The following is a 21,863-nucleotide window of genomic DNA, read 5'->3' on the forward strand; positions in this document are numbered from 1 at the left end:
TGAAAGAAATTCTGAGAGAGTAAAAGACCCGTGGCATGAATATGTTGAACTACACAATGTTGTCTTTTTTTCAGGGAGTTTTGCAAATGGATGCTGATGCAATCTTGCATGAATTTATCTTCATAGGTGAGGCTGGGTTTAACCTGACAGAAGTAAGAAGAAGAGGGAGAAACGTGGTGGTAACATCACAATATGTGCTGCATTCACACAGAATGGGCTCCTCCATCGCCATGGAAACTTAGGTCCTTACAACATGGTCCACATACTCATCTGGGACAATGCATCTTTCCACTGATCTACTCCAAAACTGATTTCATCAGCATCCACAATTTTCACTCCAACACCTCCCACCATACTCTCCTCTCCTTAACCCCACTGAGAAGGTTTTTTTTCAGCATAGTGGTGAAAGGTTTATGATCTCCAGCCCTATGTCAGGATACCCCTCCTTCAAGCCATGGAGGAGGCCTGCAAACAAATTGATGCAGGGTCTGTGCCCTTCAAGAAGGTTCCTCCCTTGCTGTCTTGAGGGAGGACAAAGCCTGTGATGTGATGTGGCCACATCCAGCTAGGTGAAGAGATGATGCTTAGGATTTTTTTTTTAATTCATGCTTTCTTTCTTGTCTCTACAAATGTTTTTGTTGTGTTTTTATATTATATTCTATTTAGAAAATGTTCTGTTCTGATTTTCAGTGCAAAATGCAACCTTGGACATGCATGGATGTATTGACTGATTTTACAGTGTGGAGAGAAATAAATATTTTCATCAGTGTACAGTACTGGTCTTGTGTGTTGTGTTTGGTCAATGTATTCATATAACAATATCTAATATCTAAACATATCTCTGAAAAAATGAAACCCAGACTATATCATTGGAAAAGCAGAAATGTTAAAAGTATATTAGATTGAGCACAGCAGTGTGTAAGTGGTTCAAACAGAGTCAGATCGTACGAACCTTGTGTGTGCCATACGCTGACAAAATTGGGTTTTTATAAATTATTGTATAGTTTTGAATGAAGTGTTTCATTTTGCAAAATATCTGAGGTGTTCCGCTACTTGTGTGTGTGGTTGTGTGAATTGTGTGTCGTGTTTTTACAAAGAACAAGCTCCGTTTCCCCAACTGTAAAAGAAAAAAAAATAGAGGACTACATTACTGCTGACAACTTTCAAAACATTCATCTACGGGTTTGATTCTAGACTTTATTAAACCACTCTTGTAAGTGTTTATAACAGGAACAAAACACTTTTTCTAAAAGTTAAAAAAAATATATGGTTCAAAGGGTCAGATGAACATTCTGATCTCCTCTGCAAGGAGTTGATGATAGTTGATACATGATATATGAGTGTTTATGTTATAAGTTTGTACTTGCTTTGTCATTTTAGCCATTTTGGGCAAGTAATTTATAACTCTCTATTTTTTTATTTCATGTATTATTTATTTATATAGTAGTCTTTATGATAATTGTTTTTTCTTGGGTTCATGTTTTACATATGATGGAATTTTGGATGTAATATATTTATAATGGTTTTGTATATTTTTCTCTTTTTTATTTTTTATTTTTGCTCTTTATTCAAAGGCATGTCTTGTCCCCTAATTGAGTATCAGACAGTATTAACCAGCTCTGTTCTGATTGGTTCAGTCTGAGAGTCTGCAGGACTGGACTTCCAATGAGTCTGCTACTATGCAGACTTCAATGCACTACAGATATGGTCCAACTAAAGACTCTGCTCTGCTAGCGTCTTTCATGCACCACGCACCACTGGAAACACATACTGTATATATAACACTCAATATGCAGACAGAGCCACTCACAGGGTCCCAAGTCCAGACATGAGGATTCAGGAGAAGGATTGGAATAGTCTGAAGAGTAAAAAGATGAACAGGATGTATAAGAAGTAGAATAAACAGAGCAGCAGGTCTGTGAGTGGACTGCAGCAGCTGCAGTCAAACAGCTAAAAACTTTCAACCTCTTTAGATTGCAGTGAGTTGCAGTAGAGCCCGGATGAGATGTCAGGACTTTGACTCTCCACTGTGTACAATAGCTGATACACATTGTGGAAACGTGACATGTGTTCATGTGCTTTGGCCTCCAGCCTCTGAGCCCTGAGAGTCAGCGGATGAACAGCAGCCTTTTAGAAGGAAGAAGATGCCAAATTTCCTTTTTTTTTTTTTTTTTTGCACAACATCTGTTCATGCTCATTTTTTGTTCTTATGTTTAATTTTCTGTCAACACAGTTCATTGAAGGTAAAACTGCTCAGTAGCTGATAAGGTTGAGATGTGAAAAACATGTTGCATTTTAAGCTCAGCCCTATTGAAATATGAATGAATATGTCCTTCCTCATAGCTATAGGTGCACACTTTTCTGTTTCAGCGTCTAACTAATCCAGGTATGTAATTACATTCTTGCTCTGTGTTGAAATGTTAAAATATGTGGAATAAACTGAAGGCAGCAGGAATGTCAGGCTGAGGTCAGAAATCAGTCTTGAAGAGCTGGTTTGTCTGTTGGAGTGTGAGAGACAAGCACCTGTGGTTCACTTTTACAGGGAGCAAACCTCAGTCAGCCAAATGGAGGTATGCTGCTGGCACACACACACACACACACACACACACACACACACACATACACACACACACACACACACACACACACACACACACACACACAGCCAGCTGTTGTTAGCAAGCCGTGTGCGAGTTCACGTTGGTGAAGACACAGCAGGAGGCTTCGACCTCCACACACAACGATGTGATGCTGGAATCAGGGCGGGAGGACTGTGCATCTGTCTGATGTTGAACTCTACTTTAAACTGTTGTTTTAAAGCAACATACAAGAGTTGAGTTTTGCTGAAATCATTAAAGGGCCAGTCCACTGATTTTACATGTCAAAGTCAATAGTAGTGAGGAGGAGTAGTACTCAGCCTGTGAGAACATTTAAAGTGTCTTCTGTGGATCTGGAGCTTTGTCAAGTCTGAGAAAATAACCATGATGATGTCATAGGATGTTATAGGGTCGGGGTTATCTCTGGGCCTGTAGACTACACATTTATAAAACAAGAGGTTGTAAACACACTGAAATTTGCAAGCTCCCAAAAGTTTTATCAATGCAACTTTTCGACTCACAGTCACAGGCAAACAGCAGGCTATACACAATATATACAGACAACTAATGACAGCTCCACCTACAATTAATAGATCACATGATACAAAATAACAACCTATGCATTAGCTCTATAATGTCTTAAGGAGATGACTGGAGCCCATAAAGGGTTGTGTGCTTGTTTGCTGTTTTATGTCCTGCACCTGTTCCCAGCTGCAGTTGGATGTGAAACTATCCACCTTTTCTGCTGTATAACACAAAGCCTGCGTTACTAACTGAGAGTGTGGAATTTAAAAGATGTGGGATTTTATCAAGCAAAAGGGTCTGACGAAAGACGCAAATTGCATTATGGGAAGTGTAGTATTCAATATTTTTGGGGACCAGAGGCTTAGGGACTAGGGACTGCCCTCAAGGCTGGCTTAATAGTTTGGATGCAACTTAAAAATGTTCGATTATTAGAATCTTTCATTTTATTATTTTATTTGTTTATTTTTTTTATCTGCTTGTCATTAGACTATTTTTTGTGTGTAAAATAGTATTGGAGCCTGTCAAGGGCCCTGTCACCTGAAACATGCACATGACTTAGTCCAGTCCTGCAATATGATGTTTGTCTCTAAAGGCAGTGATTGCACTGCTGGACTCCTGGAGAATATTGGAGAGAGAGAAGCATTAGGTTGTTGATGTAGCCATCTGTATTTATTCACAGGGTCATGCTGCTGCTAGGGACTAAAAGACATCTTTTGATATGTCTCTTGAGAGCACGTAAAGGAGCGATGTGAGAGGCAATTTCAAAACTAATTCAAAAATGAATTATGCTGCTGTCTGCTGTTACTTAAAACTGTTTCAACTACCAGAAGGGACACAATTAAACCTCAGGAGTGGACAGGAGTCAGAAGAAAACACCTGAAATACATTGAAGACATTTCAAATATGTGATTATTTGCTCAACATACTATGACCCTTTTAAAATGCCTCTCATCCTGTATGTGTTCTACCACATAACCATGTAAAGCTCCGGCACATTCTGAGTCATTAATTGAAATTCATCATTTGTATTGTTCCCTTTTAGCTCCTGTAGAATTATAGAAAACTCAGTGTCTTAATTGAACTCAAACACTACACTTTCACCTTCTTCACCCAGACTTCCATGCTGACCAGGGATGGAACCAGCAACCTTCCAGTCACATGCGTGCTTCTGTAACCTTTAGAACACCACTGCCCCCTATTGGAGAGGATTACCTATGAATTGAGGCCATGAATTCATCCTTGTTGTATTGCTGTGGTTATAATTACAGTAGTTACTGCCCTTGTCCACTTCACAGTTATGGTAAGTTGAGGCAGTGTGTGTGGTCTGAACCTGTCTCCAGGTGTGTGTGTGACTCTCTGCTGTCTTGTCCTGGATGTCACTTGTTTGTCTCTCTGCTTCAGGCTCAGACAGGGAGGAGCAGCAGGAAGCTGCTCGCTGTCGACACACACGATTTATGACACCTCGTCTCACTTTGAACAACTGCTTCTGTTTGGACACACTGACTGCTGCAACCAGTCACGCACACACACACACACACACACACACACACACACACACACACACACACAGTTTTGTTATGAGAAATACTGAATATCAGCAGTATCTGCTATCATTATCAATACACTACAGTAATACTACATACTACTCAATAAAACTGAAATCTTTTATATAAAATACTTATGTGAAATATTTTCAACTTCAAATGAAATATTATGAAATATATTTAAATAAATTCAAAATATTATCTAATGTCAAAGGGCATATTTGTGTGTGACACAGAGAGAATTTTAATGTACACCACATCAATAATATTAAAAATCATAGATGTTTATATGTTCAGTATTTGTGTATGTGTCTCTATGCAAATCCTTCAGCTTAGTGTGTGTGTGTGTGTGTGTGTGTGTGTGTGTGTGTGGGCGGAGTTACATTACAACTGACCTATGGCTGAACCCTGAAGACACTTCCTCTAGCTGTACTTTGGCAAAGAGGACATAAACACACACACACACACACACACACATGCACACACACACACACACACACTCTCACAAACACACACACACACACACTCACACACACACCTGTGTTGTTGCGGTTTGAAAACAAGTAGTCTGCAAATAATGAATCCTGTTAAAAAACTATTAACACAGAGAGATAGAAAGGTCAAGAATGATAGAAAGAGAGAAGGAAAGAAAGAAAGAAAGAAAGAAAGAAGAAAAAGAAAGTGGGAGCAACATAAATAATAGAGAAAGGGCAGAAAATGAAATAAAGTCCAATAAAAGAAAGAGTAAGATAGAAACAGAAACAGAGAAAACCAAATGAGAGAGGAAGAATAAGTGAAAGAGAGGAGAGAGAGTGACCTCTGTCTGAACTCACTGGTGAACTTCTGCCTCGGTGTACTCCAGTTAACCTGTCACACACACACGTACACACACACACACACACACACACATACACACATACACACAGTGCCAGGAGGCACAGTTTCAGCTTATATAATGGAGAGCAGGATAATATGTGTGTTTCCAGTTCAGCTTTGGAAGTATGAATGGGAGCTGATCCCAGCATTAGTCAAGTCAGCAATGGCTCCTGTCACACACACACACACACACACACACACACAAATGCACAAGCATGCATACACTCAACAGCACAAATGTGACCTCCAGTTTTTCAAAGCAACACGTCACAGCAGAGAAAACATGAAATCAGGCAGAAACACACGCAAAGTGTTCATCAGTGCCTGCACAGGGCTGAGCTAAACTCTCATTCTCCCTCCGTTTAATCCAAGAAAAGCTTTAGAGAAAGTAAAATAAATCATCTTCTGTGGTTTAGAAATGAGTAAATTGAGATAAATCAAGTCTGTAATGATCAGTCCACATCCTCCAGGCAGTTTTTGTTTGCACCAGACGAGGGCGATGATGAATGAATAGTGATGAAGACTGACCAAAGCACACACACCGCTGATACTAAACCATCCTGCAAAACTCCAGAGTACATTTAATGACAACCTCATTATTTATATGAAAATATCCATACATGACAAATAATATATTACCACACAGTAACACAAACTAAATACCACATTTTAAGCCTTTATTATAGTGACAGTAGATGGCAGGAAATGAGGGGAGAGAGATAAAACTTTATTTTGAAACATGGTCCCTCTATATGACACTGCTACAAGCTTAGATAATAATGCAGGATCTGCATCTTTAGTTTATGTTTTTCTTCAGTGGTGCAAAGTTTTACACAAGTTTGCAATGAATCAAATCACCAAAAAGCCATTTAAGCAAATCAAACATTTCAGGTGTAACTGCAGGCAGGGAGAGTTTGAAGAATAAACGTTTAATGATTGTTACCCATAGTCAGTGTTACCTGATGAGAATTTATTTCAGTCTAAAAGTAATTACACAAACAATTAGTCAAAAATAAATAGAATAAAATAAACCCACAGAAAGGAGCATGGTGTAATATGCTTTGCAGGTTCTACTGAGCTGTTACTCTTAGTTTTGAACTGAACTGATGGAAACAGTTTGTACCAGCAACAAAGTGAACTTACTTAGAATCCAAGACCAAACTGAAGATAGTTATACTGTTTCCTGTTTCCTGTTTCCTGTTGTATGTCATTTGGCAGTTTTGAATATTTAGGTCTAGTTATTGAATCTGTATCTCTTGTTGTACTTCTTACTGTCTATCATCCTCCTAAACTGAGACACAGTTTTCTGGAAGAATTTGGTGAGCTGTTCTAAAATCACAATTGATTTTGACAGTATTATCATATCGAGTGATTTCAATATTCATGTTGATAATAGCAACAACTCAGATACATATAGTTGTTGTAAGTGCATTATGAAGGGATCTTCTAATGGTCAGTATGAACAGGAGGAATGATTAAACTCAGTCTCCTAGAAGTTTATATTGTACTTAATTGTTTTCACAATTATGTTGAATTTGCAAATGCAATCGCTACCTTGATTACATTCACAGGCAACATTTGTTAGAATGAACAAAGCAGCACAGCAGTCTTAGGGGGAAGGTCAGGCTGGAGGGCAGGTGTACAAAATGCAGGACACAAACACCAAAGACCGAGGTTCACATCCTGTGATTAGGTGAAGGCAACAAAAGCAGTTTAGTTAAGGTTGGTGACAGATTGTGGTGTTGGTAGGTACATCACATTGTCAGGGCCACAGCAGTTGTGGAATCAGACCAAACTGCAGATAGCACAGTTTGAGCCTGACTGGAAGGCCTGCTTGCTTGCTGTCTCAACCCCTGGATCTGCTCCTTATCACCAAGAAGAGATGCATCATACCACCTACCTAGACTTTAAATGGCCTCTCTAACACTGTTGGAAAGACCACCGTAAGTTGTGTTCAACTTATCCAACAGCCATTTGGTACATGGTAGTTATGGTTGTCTTTTCATCCCTGTGGACCTTTATGGGCAGTAAGCGCTGCCCTCTGTGAAGCCTCTCTCCCCCATGATGCCACATATCTCCAACCGCTGCAACTCTGTAGTAAACTGCAGCTGTGAAACATATCTGAATGTCCTGAAAATATTCCCTCACTTGCCCTTTGACTTTATCTGTTACTTTGAAGTACTATAATGCTTCCCACAGTAGACTATGTGGAACAGAATCAAATGTAAGAATATCACATCTCTTCTTTCCCTCTTTGCTGATTGGAATTCCAGCTTTCTGCACTGAGCTGTTGATTAGCTTATTCCTAGTTTTGTTTATAACTCTTATGGCTCACTTTTAAAGTATGAAAATTGGATTTGTATTTGTTTTACATATATTAATTTCCACAAACACCACGTAATGTAAGTAAGTATAAGTGGAGTATACAATATTTGATGAAGCCTGATTTTAGAAATGGTTCATTTTCTACAGTATTGCAACAGAACTTCCAGATACACATCTAATGTTTTTATTTATTTATGAGCTCTTATGTTAAAAGTACAGGACATTAGGACTCAAAGACAATGGTATTTATTCATTTAAATGTTGTAATTTAATTCTGTTACTTGTAGGTGAAACCTCATCCCAAACATTAAACCATCATCTTTCCACACCGAGGGTTTCTGGATTGTTCTGCAGCTCCCTCTGCTGGTGAAGTCTGAGTGCTGCATGTAGGTGCAGTTTCAATCTAAAGCCTGAGGATGGCGAACTGAGACCGTAACCATTTGTTGGAGAACTGTTTTTTTTTTTTTTTTTTTTTTAAAAAACACACAGTTCACTTTTAGTTGGCTTTGTTTCCTTAAACTGAAGTAATTCCAGTAATGAAGAATTCCTCTGTGAGGTTGAGGTTTTTAGATGTAAATGTAGCAGAATGTAGCATCATTTTCTTTTTAAAATAGTATGTAAATATGTGTAAACCGGATTGTAAATACAGTTTGGTGGTGGTTGAGTTTGAGAGAATTTTGAAAGATGAGGTCATGAATGAATTTTGTGTCAAAGCAATGAAAAGTGATCCACAGTTTAGTTCACACTGACTAGAGAGTTTTGAGGAAGTGAACTAAATATTGAGAAACGCATGTTAGCAAATATAACACACTGCAATAAAAGACTGTTACTCAGTTTGATGGTGAATGTGTTTCCCCAAAATGACCCAATCATGTATCAATAATCCAGTTACCCTGATGTAATAAACACAATCTCTGCAATTCACTACTTCATTATGGCTCATCAGAAATGACTTCCTTTTGGAGAATTTATTTTTATAATGCACAAAACTTTCCTTTTGTCTCCTTTATTAATACAGTGGGGGCTTAAGCTTTAAAAGAAAATATATTTATGGATTTCCATTAACTTCATTCTTTTCACCTTTGCACTTTTCTGCATTCACAAGCTGTAAAGAAGACTTTTCAGTTTGTTTGTCATCTAGAATTTGTTGGCTCATGTTCAAACTATTTGTCACCTCATCAAATTGCTTAAATTTACAGTGTCTTCCTCTCCATACTCCAGGACTTCCACAGCCATAGGGAATCAAAAACACAACATCAAACCTCTGATAAATCCATTTTAATGGAAAATGTAAAACCCTTTTGAACTTCAATGTACAAAGCATGTAACACTTGCACTTTAAAATTTGAAATTGAAGCAAGCCATGTTTTAAAAAAATACCTCAGTGAATGTATATATGTATATATTTACACATTATAGTTAAGTTTTTCATTATTTTATCTTTTAACTTCAAAAGGTCACCATAGTAAATCTTAACAAAACAAAGAACAAGACAATTAATTCTTTTCTTAAATAAATTACATCTTTTTTGTAAATGTCTCAATTTTACAGCGAATACTTTTTGTCATAAAATGCTGAAGTGTATAAGCCATTTTGTTTTTTCTTTACATAATACAACTTTACAGTCTTATACAATACAAAATACAGTCTTTACAATAGTTTGGCAGTTCATCTTCAAAAAATGTATTTATGGCATGAGGACTGTAGCTCAACATTTCCCAAAGTTACAGGCATTAGCTGGTGTGTGTGTGTGTGTGTGTGTGAATATGCGCGCATGTCTTTGTTACCTCATTGGGACCTTTTCCGGTGACTGACCTTGTTGGGACCAGTAGTCCTTATAGGGACCAAAGCCTGGTCCTAATGAGGCAAAACGTCAGTTCTGAGGTCCTGGTTAGGGTTAGGGTTAGGCTGTCCACAATGAATGAAGTCAATGCAATGTCCTAACAAGGATAGCTGCATAAACTTGTGTGTGTGTGTGTGTGTCTGTGTGTGCGCATGTGCATGTGTGTGTCCTCCATCACAGTAGAGCCGTATTACAACTGAAACCACATAGCAAAAAAAAAAAAGAAAAAAAAACTGTACAAGTCACATTTACATTAATGCTTTTTTTTTGTCTCAATAACATCTCATTTTCATAGAGCTATAAAATAAATACATCTTCACAGAGGAAATAAAACAATTCGTTCGTATGAAAAAGAAAATGAAGAACAAAACAGCAATAGACAGAACTAGAAAAGAAGGACGAGAACAGACAAATTACAGAAGGAACAAACGAGGGAGCAGCAGAACTCACTGCCTGCTGACTGAAACATCTGAGATTTCTGTTTTGCATTTTCCCCCTCATATCTTTTTTTTTTTTTCTGGATTTTTTTTTTTTAAACATCAGAGATGACAGTTTTGATCCTGATGCTGCTTGCTGCTGGTGATGCGGTCGTGATCAGCAAAATCTTCCGTCCAAGACATGTGTGAGCTGCTGCTACAGACGGGGATTGAACCTGCTTGGCCTTTTAAATCCACAGCAGGTGGGAGTGAGAGCAGCGGGGGGGAGCTCAGTGTCTTTATCATCAAACCTTTGCACTTCTGCTTACAGGACAGTCAACTTGATCTCAGCAGTCACACTAAAGCAGTCAGTTAGTGGCTTTAACAACCAACACACTGCCCTCTCTTTCTCACAATTCCCCTGTCTTCTGTGAGTGGAGCTTTAGTCTCCGTCAGTCCGGTCGGCCCTCCTGCTCGTTCGTCTCCTCTTGGCACTGAAGGTTTGGGGTGATGATGAAGTTGGCCGTTTCTCTTGCTGGCCACCTGGATGTGTGATGCGATCGGTTCACACCGTGAGGTCCTCTGGGTCACGTTAGCAGCTCTGACCCGACCACCTCCGGTCACGTGACGCAGTAGTGAGGAGCGGGGTGAGGCGAGGGCGGGGTGCTGATGGGAGTTGTGTCCCTCTCTGGACGGTGTGGACGAGATGGAGGGGCTGTCATGAGTTCTCTTCCTCGTCGTCTTCTTCAGCGCCGCTCCTCTTCAGGGAGCTCACCGCCTCCTTCACACAGTGGTATAAGATGTTCTTCACCTGAGGAGGACAAGTGTTACTTTTTAGAAACTTTACTACACACACACACACACACACCAGACTTTGCAGCCTGTGAATTCAACTTAAACGTCCTACTTTGCATCATATTATTGTGCCATTTATTCAGTTACAGACATGCTGTGATGTAAAACATGTCATACTGAACAATGCCCTGTATGTTTTACACTCAGAATTAGTACTAAACCACCTTTTATATTGTTTTACAGTATCTTTAAGTACTTTACAGTGCTTATATCAAACATTTTTACACATAGTATATCTTTTTATTTTCTCCCTGTGTGATTGTTTAGCGCTGGTATAAAACAGTAACTAAAAGGAAGCCCTTGCTCTTGTGCTCTGAGGGACTGACAGTAAAACTAAACTATATGTAGAAATAAATACACAACAACATGGAATGAGGGATAAACCTACATGGCCATTTTAAACAGTGTTTTAGTGTTTATCTCCTTTTACTACAGAAGGATCCTGTTCTTTAGCAGGACAGGATGTGAAGTGGAGCCTGAGGTCAACTTTGATCCACACTGACTGCTGCTAATTAGATTCACTGTTTACACTCTGACCTACAGAGCAGCCTGTCAATGACATCATCAGAGGAGCTGCAGGTAGAGCACATGTATCAACACATCAGCCTTTCAATTCAACATTTTTGGGTTATAAACTTGATTTGAAATTGATTCATTTACATTTGCAATGACTATAATATTACGTGAAAATCTATTGAAATGAGCAAAACGAGTCAGTTTTGATATTTTCTAAATATCTAAACTGAGATAAGCTGTCTGCTTTTATGTAATCAGTCTTTAGATGTGTCAAGGACTTTTGAGTAAACCTACGCTAAATACAGATGAGTTAACATCATTTAGAAAGGCACAGACAACCTGTCTTTATTCACTCCCACAGTGCACTGTACACAGAGAAAAGACATCAAGTCCAGGAAACTTTCTGTAGGTGTCTGAGATGGAGGCATGTTGAGGAACAGATCCAGTGAAAATAGAAAACATTCACTATAGTGTTCAAACTTAAAATAGGACACAGTGTGTTCCTTCACTGTAACAAGTAAGGACTTCTGGAGAAGCAGCAGCCTGCTCAGAGAGCATCAGAGCTCCTCTGCAGAGAACAAACATCTCTGCAGCACTGCATCACTCAGGCAGAGTGGTGGGCCGTCGAGACAGAGGCCGTGTAGTAACAGTCTGGTTGGCTGTCAAGAGCCAGTGCAAAATTTGCCGCGCCGCCCAAAAAAAAACAAAACCCCTCAAACATTCTTTTTGATTCTGCCTGGATTCAAAGCTTATCTTTTTCTGCTGAAGGCATTGAAAGGGATATAAAGTCAGTCTGAACTGAAGAAATGAAAGATTTTTTTTAACTTTCTCGTTATAAATATGACAAGAATTAGAAGCACTGAGTAGAATCTGGCTGATGACATTACTACATTTGTATTAGCAGAACGTGGTCTGTCTCTTGTATGTACACTAGCTGTGATAATAAAGGCTTTTGATTTGTGCGCATGCAGATGGACAGCTCTGAGGTAAAAGCATGTCCATCTGTACTGCTGTGCCTTGACTGAACTGTTCTCCACTGATCAGCTGCTCAATGACTGGGTGAGCACAACCAATCAGAGCTCAGCTCTAGTTTTTCTTACCCAGCAGCCTGCTAGAACACACACACACACGCAAACACACAAACACACAAAGGATGGATGGTGAGTCACACCACATTTACAATCCTCTCTAAGGGAGGATGAGTGTGTGGAGTGTATTCAGAGCAGAAGGACTCAATGTCCAGAGAACATCACTGAATGATGACTCACTCTGCTATTCTGCTTTACGCCCACACACACATATCAGATCATGGTCACTTTTGGGGACAATACATAGACTTACTTAATTTCCTTGGATACTTAACCTAACCCTAACTTTAACCTAACCACTGACCCAAAAATCAGCTTTCCCTAATTAACTGGTCTTTAGTCTGAAATGTAATCCCAAAAGTAGCCTATGACAGACCACACACACACACACACACACACACACACACACACACACACACACACACACACACACACACACACACACACAGTTGTGTAAAGAAAAGAGGAAGGCAGGCTGCGGCAGTGAGAGAGACTGGAGAGAGGAAGGAGAGAGACTGACTCCTAATCAGTGACAGATGACAGATGAGCCGTTCACATTGTTGAGTGCCACAATAACACTTAGAATGTCAATGTGAGCGGGAATCTTGGCTGCTTAATTAAATACATATCATCTCATTAAAAAATCCTAAGAGAAAAGCTTCATTCACATAAGAAGGTTTAGTGTTGCTGTACCTGTAGTTTATCCTCATAGTTGACCTCCTCTTTGTTGGGCCGGAGCTCCTGGGTCAGGTGGAAGGAGTTGGCCACGTGCTCAGGAGACACAAAGTCATTGATGACCTGAACGCAGCTGTGGAGGTTCTGGACCTGACAGACAGGATGGAAGACAAACATGTCAATCAACATCTTGTATCTAGTATTTAGGAAAGATATAAAAACAGGAATTACAGCATTGGGAGGTTGGGGAAAATAAAATCAGTTTACAAAGCAAACTATTCAGCTTATCAAATATATTTCATTTACACATATTGGAAACAATAAATAGATTAGGATTTGATAGCATTTGATCAAATCTGAATCATTTAGAGTCTATTATGGTTTCATTTTGAACATTTGTAAATAAAAAAACTGAAAAGATTCAGTTGAAATCTGCTGTGTGAGAAGGCACAAACACAGCAGTTAGTGGCAGCCTCATTCATGTTCACCACCTGTGGTTCCAAGCTGAAAATAAGATGAGCAGCAGCAGCTATGAAATACTGATTAAATATGTATCTGACACACTGAGATACTCTAACAATGTAACAGCTATAAACTATTGAGTTGGAAAGATTTAATTATTGATATGATTTTATTGAAAGTTGCACTCGGAGATTCTGACAAGATGTGATTGGTTAGATTGTTTCAGTCGAGATGACTCACCTCTCTGTCGGCCTTTTTGAAATACAACAACACTCAAGGTCATTCAGTGCTGTTACAGAGTGATGTGTCATTTCACTCACAAACAATCTTTGGCTGAATACACTTCCTGCTGCACACAGCTCATTACCCAGACAGCAGACAAAAATGTCATATTGGCCTGTGGTGAAATGACCACTTCTGCTAAAGCTGGTTACAGCTGATAAAATCTGTCAATTTTAGCCAGTGAAAGTGATTTTCAGTGCCTTCTGAATATGAGAAGCTTGCTACCACAGTGTTTTCTACACATCTCTTTACTGCTAAAGGTAGTGTGGTGTGTGAACTATATACCTGGTGCATGGCCCCTGCTGGTATAAGGACAGAGTCTCCCAGGAATTGAACTATGGTCCAGCCCTGAACCCCGTGCTCATCCAGCAGCCGTTGCCGCTGCTTCCTGCTTAGGTACCAGCCTTGCTCTCTGATTGGGTCCTGGTCCAGTGACATGTCCAATCCCTGCTCCTTACAGAGCTGAGGTGGAGATTGGTGAGGAGAGGGTGGAGCAGAGAGGCAGTGGTTAGTGGGATCAACACTGTGTACTGAAATTCACTACATTCTCACTGTGCAGCTCTTGAATCTCTGTCAGTGTGCTGACCTTGTGCAGGAACTCTCTGACTTTGTCCATGTCTCTGTTGAGGTAGATGTGCCACAGCGCCCCCGGTGTCTCAGTGGAGTCCTTCAGCCTCCTCCGAACCCCCTCATCTAGATCCTCCTCCTCCAGACGCTTCAACACTCCTGCACACACACACACGTTATGTTTCTAGGGCTGCAATTCATGATTATTTTCATTATTTCAATAATGGATTGATTTTTTTTCAGTCACACTGTCTAAAATCCTAAACTATTTAGTTTACAATTATATGAAACATCAATGAAAACCTAATAACTACCAATGTTTTAAACTCTTTTTACCAAATGGATACATTTGACAGTATATTGTTTATGTTACCAGTTTTGGACAGGACTCCATTGCCTTTGGCTACTCCAACATAGACCAGAACAGAGACCACGTCTGAGACCTCCACATGGAGGTTGGCAGTGCCAAAGTCCTGGTCCTGAGATGCAGCCACACCTACAGGAAGACAAGCAACTGATTCATCAGGAGGAGAACTGCTGGGATTCTATCTGGATACAATTTTTTAACTGGAAACATGTGGATGAAAGAAGTATTCACTGCCACATTAAGAGGATCTGCATAATGCAACAGTAGTAAAAGGTAGTAAGAACATACACCTGGTATTAACCTCAGTCTTTGGGGATCAGGCAACTATCAAATCATGTTCCATGTCGGTTCCTTAAGCTCTGAGGCTATCACATCTTTTATCTCTTCACTCTTCATTAGTAGATCTTTAATATACAAAGCATTAAAGGGGTATTCCACCCATTTAGTATTGCACTTAAATAAATTTTGAGGACTTGCATGCTCAAAATGGAAGCAGTAGAAGCTGAAATATGCTAACTTATATGAGTCAGGCTTCAGAAATACTGAATACTGCATTTCCCATGATGCAACTCAATAGAAATGTTGTGGTCTCCCACTCCAATCCAAGACAACCCTGATGACTCACTGTGACATCATCAGGTCTATTTACTCAGACTTGACAAAGCTTCTCCAGAGCCACAAAAGACATAATACACGTGTTTCCACAGGCTGAGTAACACTATCCATGAGCACTACACTGATCTGTATGTGTACAATCAGTAGCATTCCCTTCAAATAGCAGGCTACTGTTGTTTTTGTGGCTGAGATGAGGAATGTTACTAGGTGAAATTAAATTTCTACTGGTATTAATTCTCTCCTACCATAGGCACAGCAGAGTCTTGGCCCCAAATCTGGCCTGACGAAGAAAGATGGCAGGTGGGAGGCCAAGTTGAGGTTGCCCTCTGGATCAGAGTACTCTGGCAGGGGCAGGTTCTTCATCAAGTCATCATATCTGCAAAAAAGCATTTAGTATTTTTATGCATCTTATTTTGCTCATGTAATGCATTTGTAATACATCAGCATTTTTAGCAAGTTAGAGGTTTGCATATATATTGTGGGTTGTAAAGCTTGAGATCCAAAGGTACAAAGGTAACAGAGTGAAGCAGAGGTACAGTTAAGTGTGTGTATGTGTACCTTGAAGGCATGAGGGCCATGAACTCCTCTCCAGACGGCCAGTCCTTCAGTCTGTACACCATAGGCTCCCCATCCTTGGACTTGGGCCGCTCTGAAAAGGTGAGAAGACTTGAGTTAGACTGAATCAACAATTGTTGATCAATGTTTTCTCTAATCAACCAACAAGAACAGTAATCCAAGTGTAGATGAACTCACTGGTGATGTCCTCAAATCCATCCCAGAACTCCTTGATCCCAGAGTTGGAGACCACCTGGTCTTTACAGTTGAGGAGGTCTCCTTGATGGTCTGCAAACTCCTGGTTGAAGGAGTCAGCCTTCCACAGACTGGCGTTCAGTCGCTTATGGATCCCTGACACCAACACAGGCTACACAACACAAAACCAATGGAATCAGATGGAATCAATAGTGATTCTGCAACTATTATCTGGTGCTACTAGTATTACTATTGTGTTGTAGTAAGAATGATGTATACCTGTCCCTGTTTCCAGCACTCTCTGAACAGCTTCCAATTGTTCTGGTTGCGGTGGTCTTTGAGCCACAACAACTGTCTGTTGTTTAACCAGCAGTGGGGAATATCTGGATACTGATTGGTTGATTCCTCTGGCACCACTGTAGTAACAGGCGCTGACTTCTTCCTGTCTGGTTTGGCGTCCTCAGTAACAGCAGGAGCAGGGTTGTTGTTGTTGCCCAGGGTGACCGGCTCTTGCTTGATTGACAGCTTGGTGGTGATACTCTGGCGGCTAGCAGGGATTTTATTCTCAACAACTGAAGCAATGATGTCATCGAGGATATTGGGCATGGTCCGACCACCTTTTCCCGTCTGTAGAAAGAGGAGGAAAACAATATTTCAGACTACAATATAAACCTGATTTCTTTCTCTTGACAGAAACATGTTTGTATCTTACATTCACCTACTGCCAGAGACAACTGGGATTTCTATAAATAGAAAAATCAGTCAATTCCAAACCAACAAGGAGTAAAATGTGTCAATGTGTGCACCTGTGAAGCAGTAGAGTAGACTGGTGCAAAGGCGATTCCTGCGTCAGTAGAGCCCAGCTTCAGCTTCCCTGCAGTGGTGGTGAGCAGATCTCTGAGTGTGGAGCCCTGCTCCGTGCTGTTAGCCACCAATGATGTGGTTTTACACTGCTGCAGGACCTCCAGGCTGTCCCCCTCCTTGTCTTCCTTCACAGATTTACCCAGCAACACTGACTCTTTGTTTTCTGTTAGAGAAAGAAGAGGAGATTACTAATGACCACTATACTTTGGGGATGAAATCCTGAAAATACTTAAGTACTTCATGAGAGAATAAGCTCATTTAAGCACTGAATGAACGATTTAAAATCATACTGATTGTTAACCTTCCCCTCACCTTTCTTTTCTTCCCTGGATTTCTGCTCTGCTAGGTCAGCCAGGAAGTGCAGGGGTGATTGGGACTCTGGTGGGGTGACAGGAGCACTTCCTGCATCGCTGCCTGGACTGCTTCCTCCACCTCCTCCTCCGTTAGTCTCTGCCTTGGTTCCTCCTTGATCAGAGTTCTGCTGCTGAGAGCCCGGCTCAGCTTTCACCAGAGACAGTTTGTTGCTGTGATTTAGAACATTCTGCAGTACCTGGCAGACAGAGGTTAAATAACATTAACAAGTTGAACTTAATACACAAATTGAGAATGGCTTCTAAAAGATGTCAGTGGAAGAAGGAGAAAAGTCTGAGTTTAACATCAAATTTCATTTATGGTGAGAAATTCTGGGAATCCAGTGAAAATGGTGATATCATTTTAAAATCACAGGAAAGTCTTCAACTATAGTGTTGTTCAAATAAAAGCAGGTCTGCCCAGCTGGTTAAATGAAAGACTTAAATTTAGTCCTTTTTAGGACATTGTATCACTTCCATAACTCAGCATGCTGTCTGTTGTGCCCTCCAGCTATTTGCATGTTAGATGTCTTTAAATATAAAAAAAAATAATCCTATGGACACACAGTGAGACACAGTGTCCTAGCCCAAGAAGTGGAACAGTCAGTAGTACCTGTGAGACTCCGTTGGTGGCTGGCAGTTTGTTGAGGAGGTTCTGTTTGTTGGTGCAGGGACAGTGAGATTTGATGTTGTGTTTTTCTCTCAGCGAGTGCATGGAAGACACCAACTCAGTCAGCACTAGAACATTGAAAATGACACAGCAATTAAAACATTTAAGGCAAAAACACTGAACCTGGATCTGTATTAAAACAGAACATGATCTATTCAGTAGCACTGAATTATTATTATTGTTAATATTATTAATTGTTGTTGCATTTCTGCAGTGACATGACACCTACCACTGGATTGAGCTCAAAATCCAAAACAAACAACAACAAACTGTTTTTTGTTACTGACTACTCCAGTCCAAAAACATCACAAAACACAGTAATCTATTGCATGTGTGTTGAAGAAATGGTGAGACAAAGCAGCAGAGATAGAGAGATGACTGTGGAATGCAGACAGGGTGTAAACAGAAAGATGAAAAGACAGCAGTGTGTAGTGTACCTGTGCCAGGAATGATCTGTGTTGGCATCAGGTGTTTGTGATCGTGAGGTTGGCCTTTCACACACTTCAGCCAGCCGTACAGCTCTTTATCTGATCATAGAAAGAGAGATATAGGTCAGTTACACACGCACAAAACATTACAATGAGAAACAATGACCACACAGACATTGTGTCAGCCTGCAGAGCTCTACTGCAAACTATTATACTGTTAATCACTTTAATCTTTATGCATTCTTTAACTTGAATTCATTTCAGTTTTTCTTAAATTTTCTTAAATGTGTCACCATGACCCCAGAGAGTGCAATAAACTAAAAACTGATCACAGAGAGAAGGAACTTATCACATGGGTTCAAACAGTATGTTTACATGCACACAAGAAACCAGGTCAAACGCTTCTTGTTTACATGCACTGTAATAACCTGGCTACTGTAAATTCATGTTAACATGAGGCAGATCAGTAAAAGAACTTCAGATTGACAGTTCCCATATAGCTCGGATGTCAGTTCTTATTATTATCTTATATTTGAAGAGATATTTGTCAGGTCATGTTCGGATTCAGGTTTCTATTTGTTGTTTTTTCCTGTTTCATTGACCTATGAACAAGTGACAGTGTCTGATGTGTCACTAAACCTAAACCAATCCACAACATGAAAACATGAGTCAAGTACAATGAAGTACGCTCTAAAGAAGTATGTACAACTTGACATTTTAGACACGCTGTTTGACCTTTAAGGTTGCCTTTAATGTAGGGTTTGATCCAGGCTCCACTGGTGCTAGTCAGGGGCCTCATTTATAAAACTGTGCACAGGATTCACATCAAAAGGGGGCGTTCTTTTTTGCAAATTAACTCTTCAAATGATATGTGAGAGGTAATATTATGATTTATTTTACACAATGGTATCAATTTCAAACTGTTTCTCACGTTTCATCCTTCTACCATCGGAGTCGCAGTTTCTCATTTCTCCAGTTTATGTGCACACATGGGTCAGAGTGTGGGTGAAGGACCACACATTCTCCCATCAAGTTTGTTTTTATAAATCCCAAAGTTTGCTTAGAAAGTGGCGTACACCTACTTTTGTGCATTTGCAACGGTTATAAATGAGGCCCCAGGCTTTCTGAGACACCAGTGCATACAAGAGTCCCTGTATAGCCTGCTCATCTGGCCTTTCATTTGGCTTCTAACTGTACAAACATACACACAACTGACCTTTGGAGCTCCTTCTCTCCTTGGCCTTGTAGCAGTCCAGACAGACAACAAAGCCACATTTCTGACAGACCCAGTGGATGTTGAAGAGTGTTGCCTCGCAGGCGTCACACATCTCCCTCACCCCCCTCACCGCTCGCTTCCAAACCAGCTTGGCTGAAACAAACACAAAATGGGATCAAGTTAAAAACACAGTGAGGGTTGTGTAAAAAAAATAAAAAAATAAAATAAAAAATAAAAAAGTTAGCCATTTTTTAGACAACTTACCATCCTTTTTGACCCAGCTGGCTGCAGTATTCTCTGTCACAACCATCTGACAGAACTTGTCTCCTATGAAGCTTAGGATGTACTTGGCTGTGGTGTGGTCCAGGTGGCTCTCATCCAATGCCCCAGGGACCCACAAGGACAGGGCTTCATCATCAAACTGGTCCGGAGTGGAGAAGCCATCCATCCGGATCACTCCATTTTTACTGTAGGAAAGCCTGTACAAGAGAAAACACACAGTTTTGTTCAGTAAAGTTAACAAATGATAAGCATTTCATGACCACTGTGGACACCCAGATGATAAATGATCCTTGCAGTGCTACTAAACTAGCAAAGCTTATCGTGCCACACATCTTATTTGAATTCTACCTGACACCGAGGTGCTTCACGGTGTGTTTAGTTACATCTCCACTCTGAAGTAGTCTGATATGGATTATTATGCCGTATCTGACAAATCTTGGACTGAAGTGCAAACACCTGAAAAATGTCCAGTATCCTCTCCATCCTGATGCAGCTGCCTTGCAGTGCTTACAATACAATTACCTACAGTGAACTGATATAAATGTAAATTATGTATCCATATTACTATATAATACATGTCAAAATGTGGTCCTATATTTCATTTTTCACTGACACTACATGAAGGAGAGCATGGTTATCTTGATGAGCCTTCCCTCTGTAAAATCACTTTGTCGTCTGTGTCCTTAAATAACCCAGTCAGTTCAGGTGAGTGTTGATGAAATCCCAGTCTACTGGGTCAGACAGGGAGGGGGTGAGATTGGGTGTGAGAGCAAGAATTAGATGTGGAGATGCAGAGAGGAGGAGGGGGAGGGGGAGGGAGAGAGAGAGAGAGAGACAGAGAGAGAGAGAGAGATTGCAACAGCAGCAGTTCTGCAGTGAGTCAGTGAGGAACAGATTATAGAGCAGAAAATCCTCTTTGGCAGATTTACCCTGTTAGACCCCAGACTGCAGCTGCTGCTGCTGCTGCTTATCCAACTCGAGTATGTGTGTGTGTGTGTGTGTGTGTGTGTTTAATGTATATTCATAGTAAATGTGAGAAACAGAAATAGACAGAGGCGGTACATACGGCATACAATTAATAATCTATGTGTCATAGCTAGAGTAGAATTTTTTGATAAACACACTCTTTGCTCTCTCCTGCCCTCTCTCCATTTGTGATATTCTGTTCTGAGCCTCATGAACAAGAGTTCCGAGGCTTCCTCTCTTTACGAACAATTATGGTAGAGATAAATGTATGACAATGCATCAGTGGAGGGACTGTTTGTCTTTGAAGTGCAAGGAGGGACCAAAGTTTCTATAGATGTGTGTTTGAGGAGGAATTGAGGGCTAATGACAGCTGCAACTATGTAGGGTTTCAGGATACCACACACCCACCACCATCATGTTGTAGGCTGGATGGGTGCAATTCAAAGTGTAGTAATGTCCAACAATTACAGCAAATGCACAGGGAACCAGGCGAAACCATCAGAATGAAGGCAAATGGCAAAAAAAGAAGGGAAAGGAGACAAATGTAAAGTAGGTGATTAGCTTTACCGTCTGAAATAGTAGAAGCGACAGAAGACGGGAGAATGGGCCGGCTCCTCGCCCTTCTTGCTGCGGACCACCCTGCACTCCCGACACTTCTGCAGGTTGGGTCCAATTTCAGAGCATGAGTCATCCTGCAGGAAGGACTCCCCTGTCTGCTTTAGCTTCTTCACCTTCCTCCAGTCCTTCAGGACAGAGCGAGGGATCCCATCTGGAAGAGTGCACA

General features: G+C 40.4%; 1 protein-coding gene across 3 annotated transcripts in view; it reads right to left on the reverse strand.

Annotated features, from left to right (window-relative positions):
* Positions 1 to 9,130: 9,130 nt before the first annotated feature.
* The window catches only part of jmjd1cb (jumonji domain containing 1Cb), a 132,012-nt gene continuing 119,279 nt past the window's right edge, over positions 9,131 to 21,863 (reverse strand). For all 3 annotated transcript variants that reach the window (XM_044336859.1, XM_044336858.1, XM_044336860.1), the window contains 16 exons: positions 21,647 to 21,848; positions 20,096 to 20,310; positions 19,832 to 19,984; positions 18,625 to 18,714; positions 18,131 to 18,255; positions 17,480 to 17,717; positions 17,110 to 17,330; positions 16,583 to 16,930; positions 16,307 to 16,475; positions 16,112 to 16,202; positions 15,799 to 15,929; positions 14,945 to 15,067; positions 14,591 to 14,730; positions 14,290 to 14,466; positions 13,279 to 13,410; positions 9,131 to 10,937 (listed from right to left, as the gene is read on the reverse strand). In XM_044336859.1, coding sequence (XP_044192794.1) covers positions 10,845 to 10,937; positions 13,279 to 13,410; positions 14,290 to 14,466; positions 14,591 to 14,730; positions 14,945 to 15,067; positions 15,799 to 15,929; positions 16,112 to 16,202; positions 16,307 to 16,475; positions 16,583 to 16,930; positions 17,110 to 17,330; positions 17,480 to 17,717; positions 18,131 to 18,255; positions 18,625 to 18,714; positions 19,832 to 19,984; positions 20,096 to 20,310; positions 21,647 to 21,848 — 2,648 coding nt within the window. In that variant the 3' untranslated portion in view covers positions 9,131 to 10,844. The remainder of the gene's footprint in view (positions 10,938 to 13,278; positions 13,411 to 14,289; positions 14,467 to 14,590; positions 14,731 to 14,944; positions 15,068 to 15,798; positions 15,930 to 16,111; positions 16,203 to 16,306; positions 16,476 to 16,582; positions 16,931 to 17,109; positions 17,331 to 17,479; positions 17,718 to 18,130; positions 18,256 to 18,624; positions 18,715 to 19,831; positions 19,985 to 20,095; positions 20,311 to 21,646; positions 21,849 to 21,863) is intronic.

The sequence above is a fragment of the Thunnus albacares genome, chromosome 20 (genome assembly GCF_914725855.1).
Source record: "Thunnus albacares chromosome 20, fThuAlb1.1, whole genome shotgun sequence".
In the NCBI taxonomy this organism is placed as follows: Eukaryota; Metazoa; Chordata; class Actinopteri; order Scombriformes; family Scombridae; genus Thunnus; species Thunnus albacares.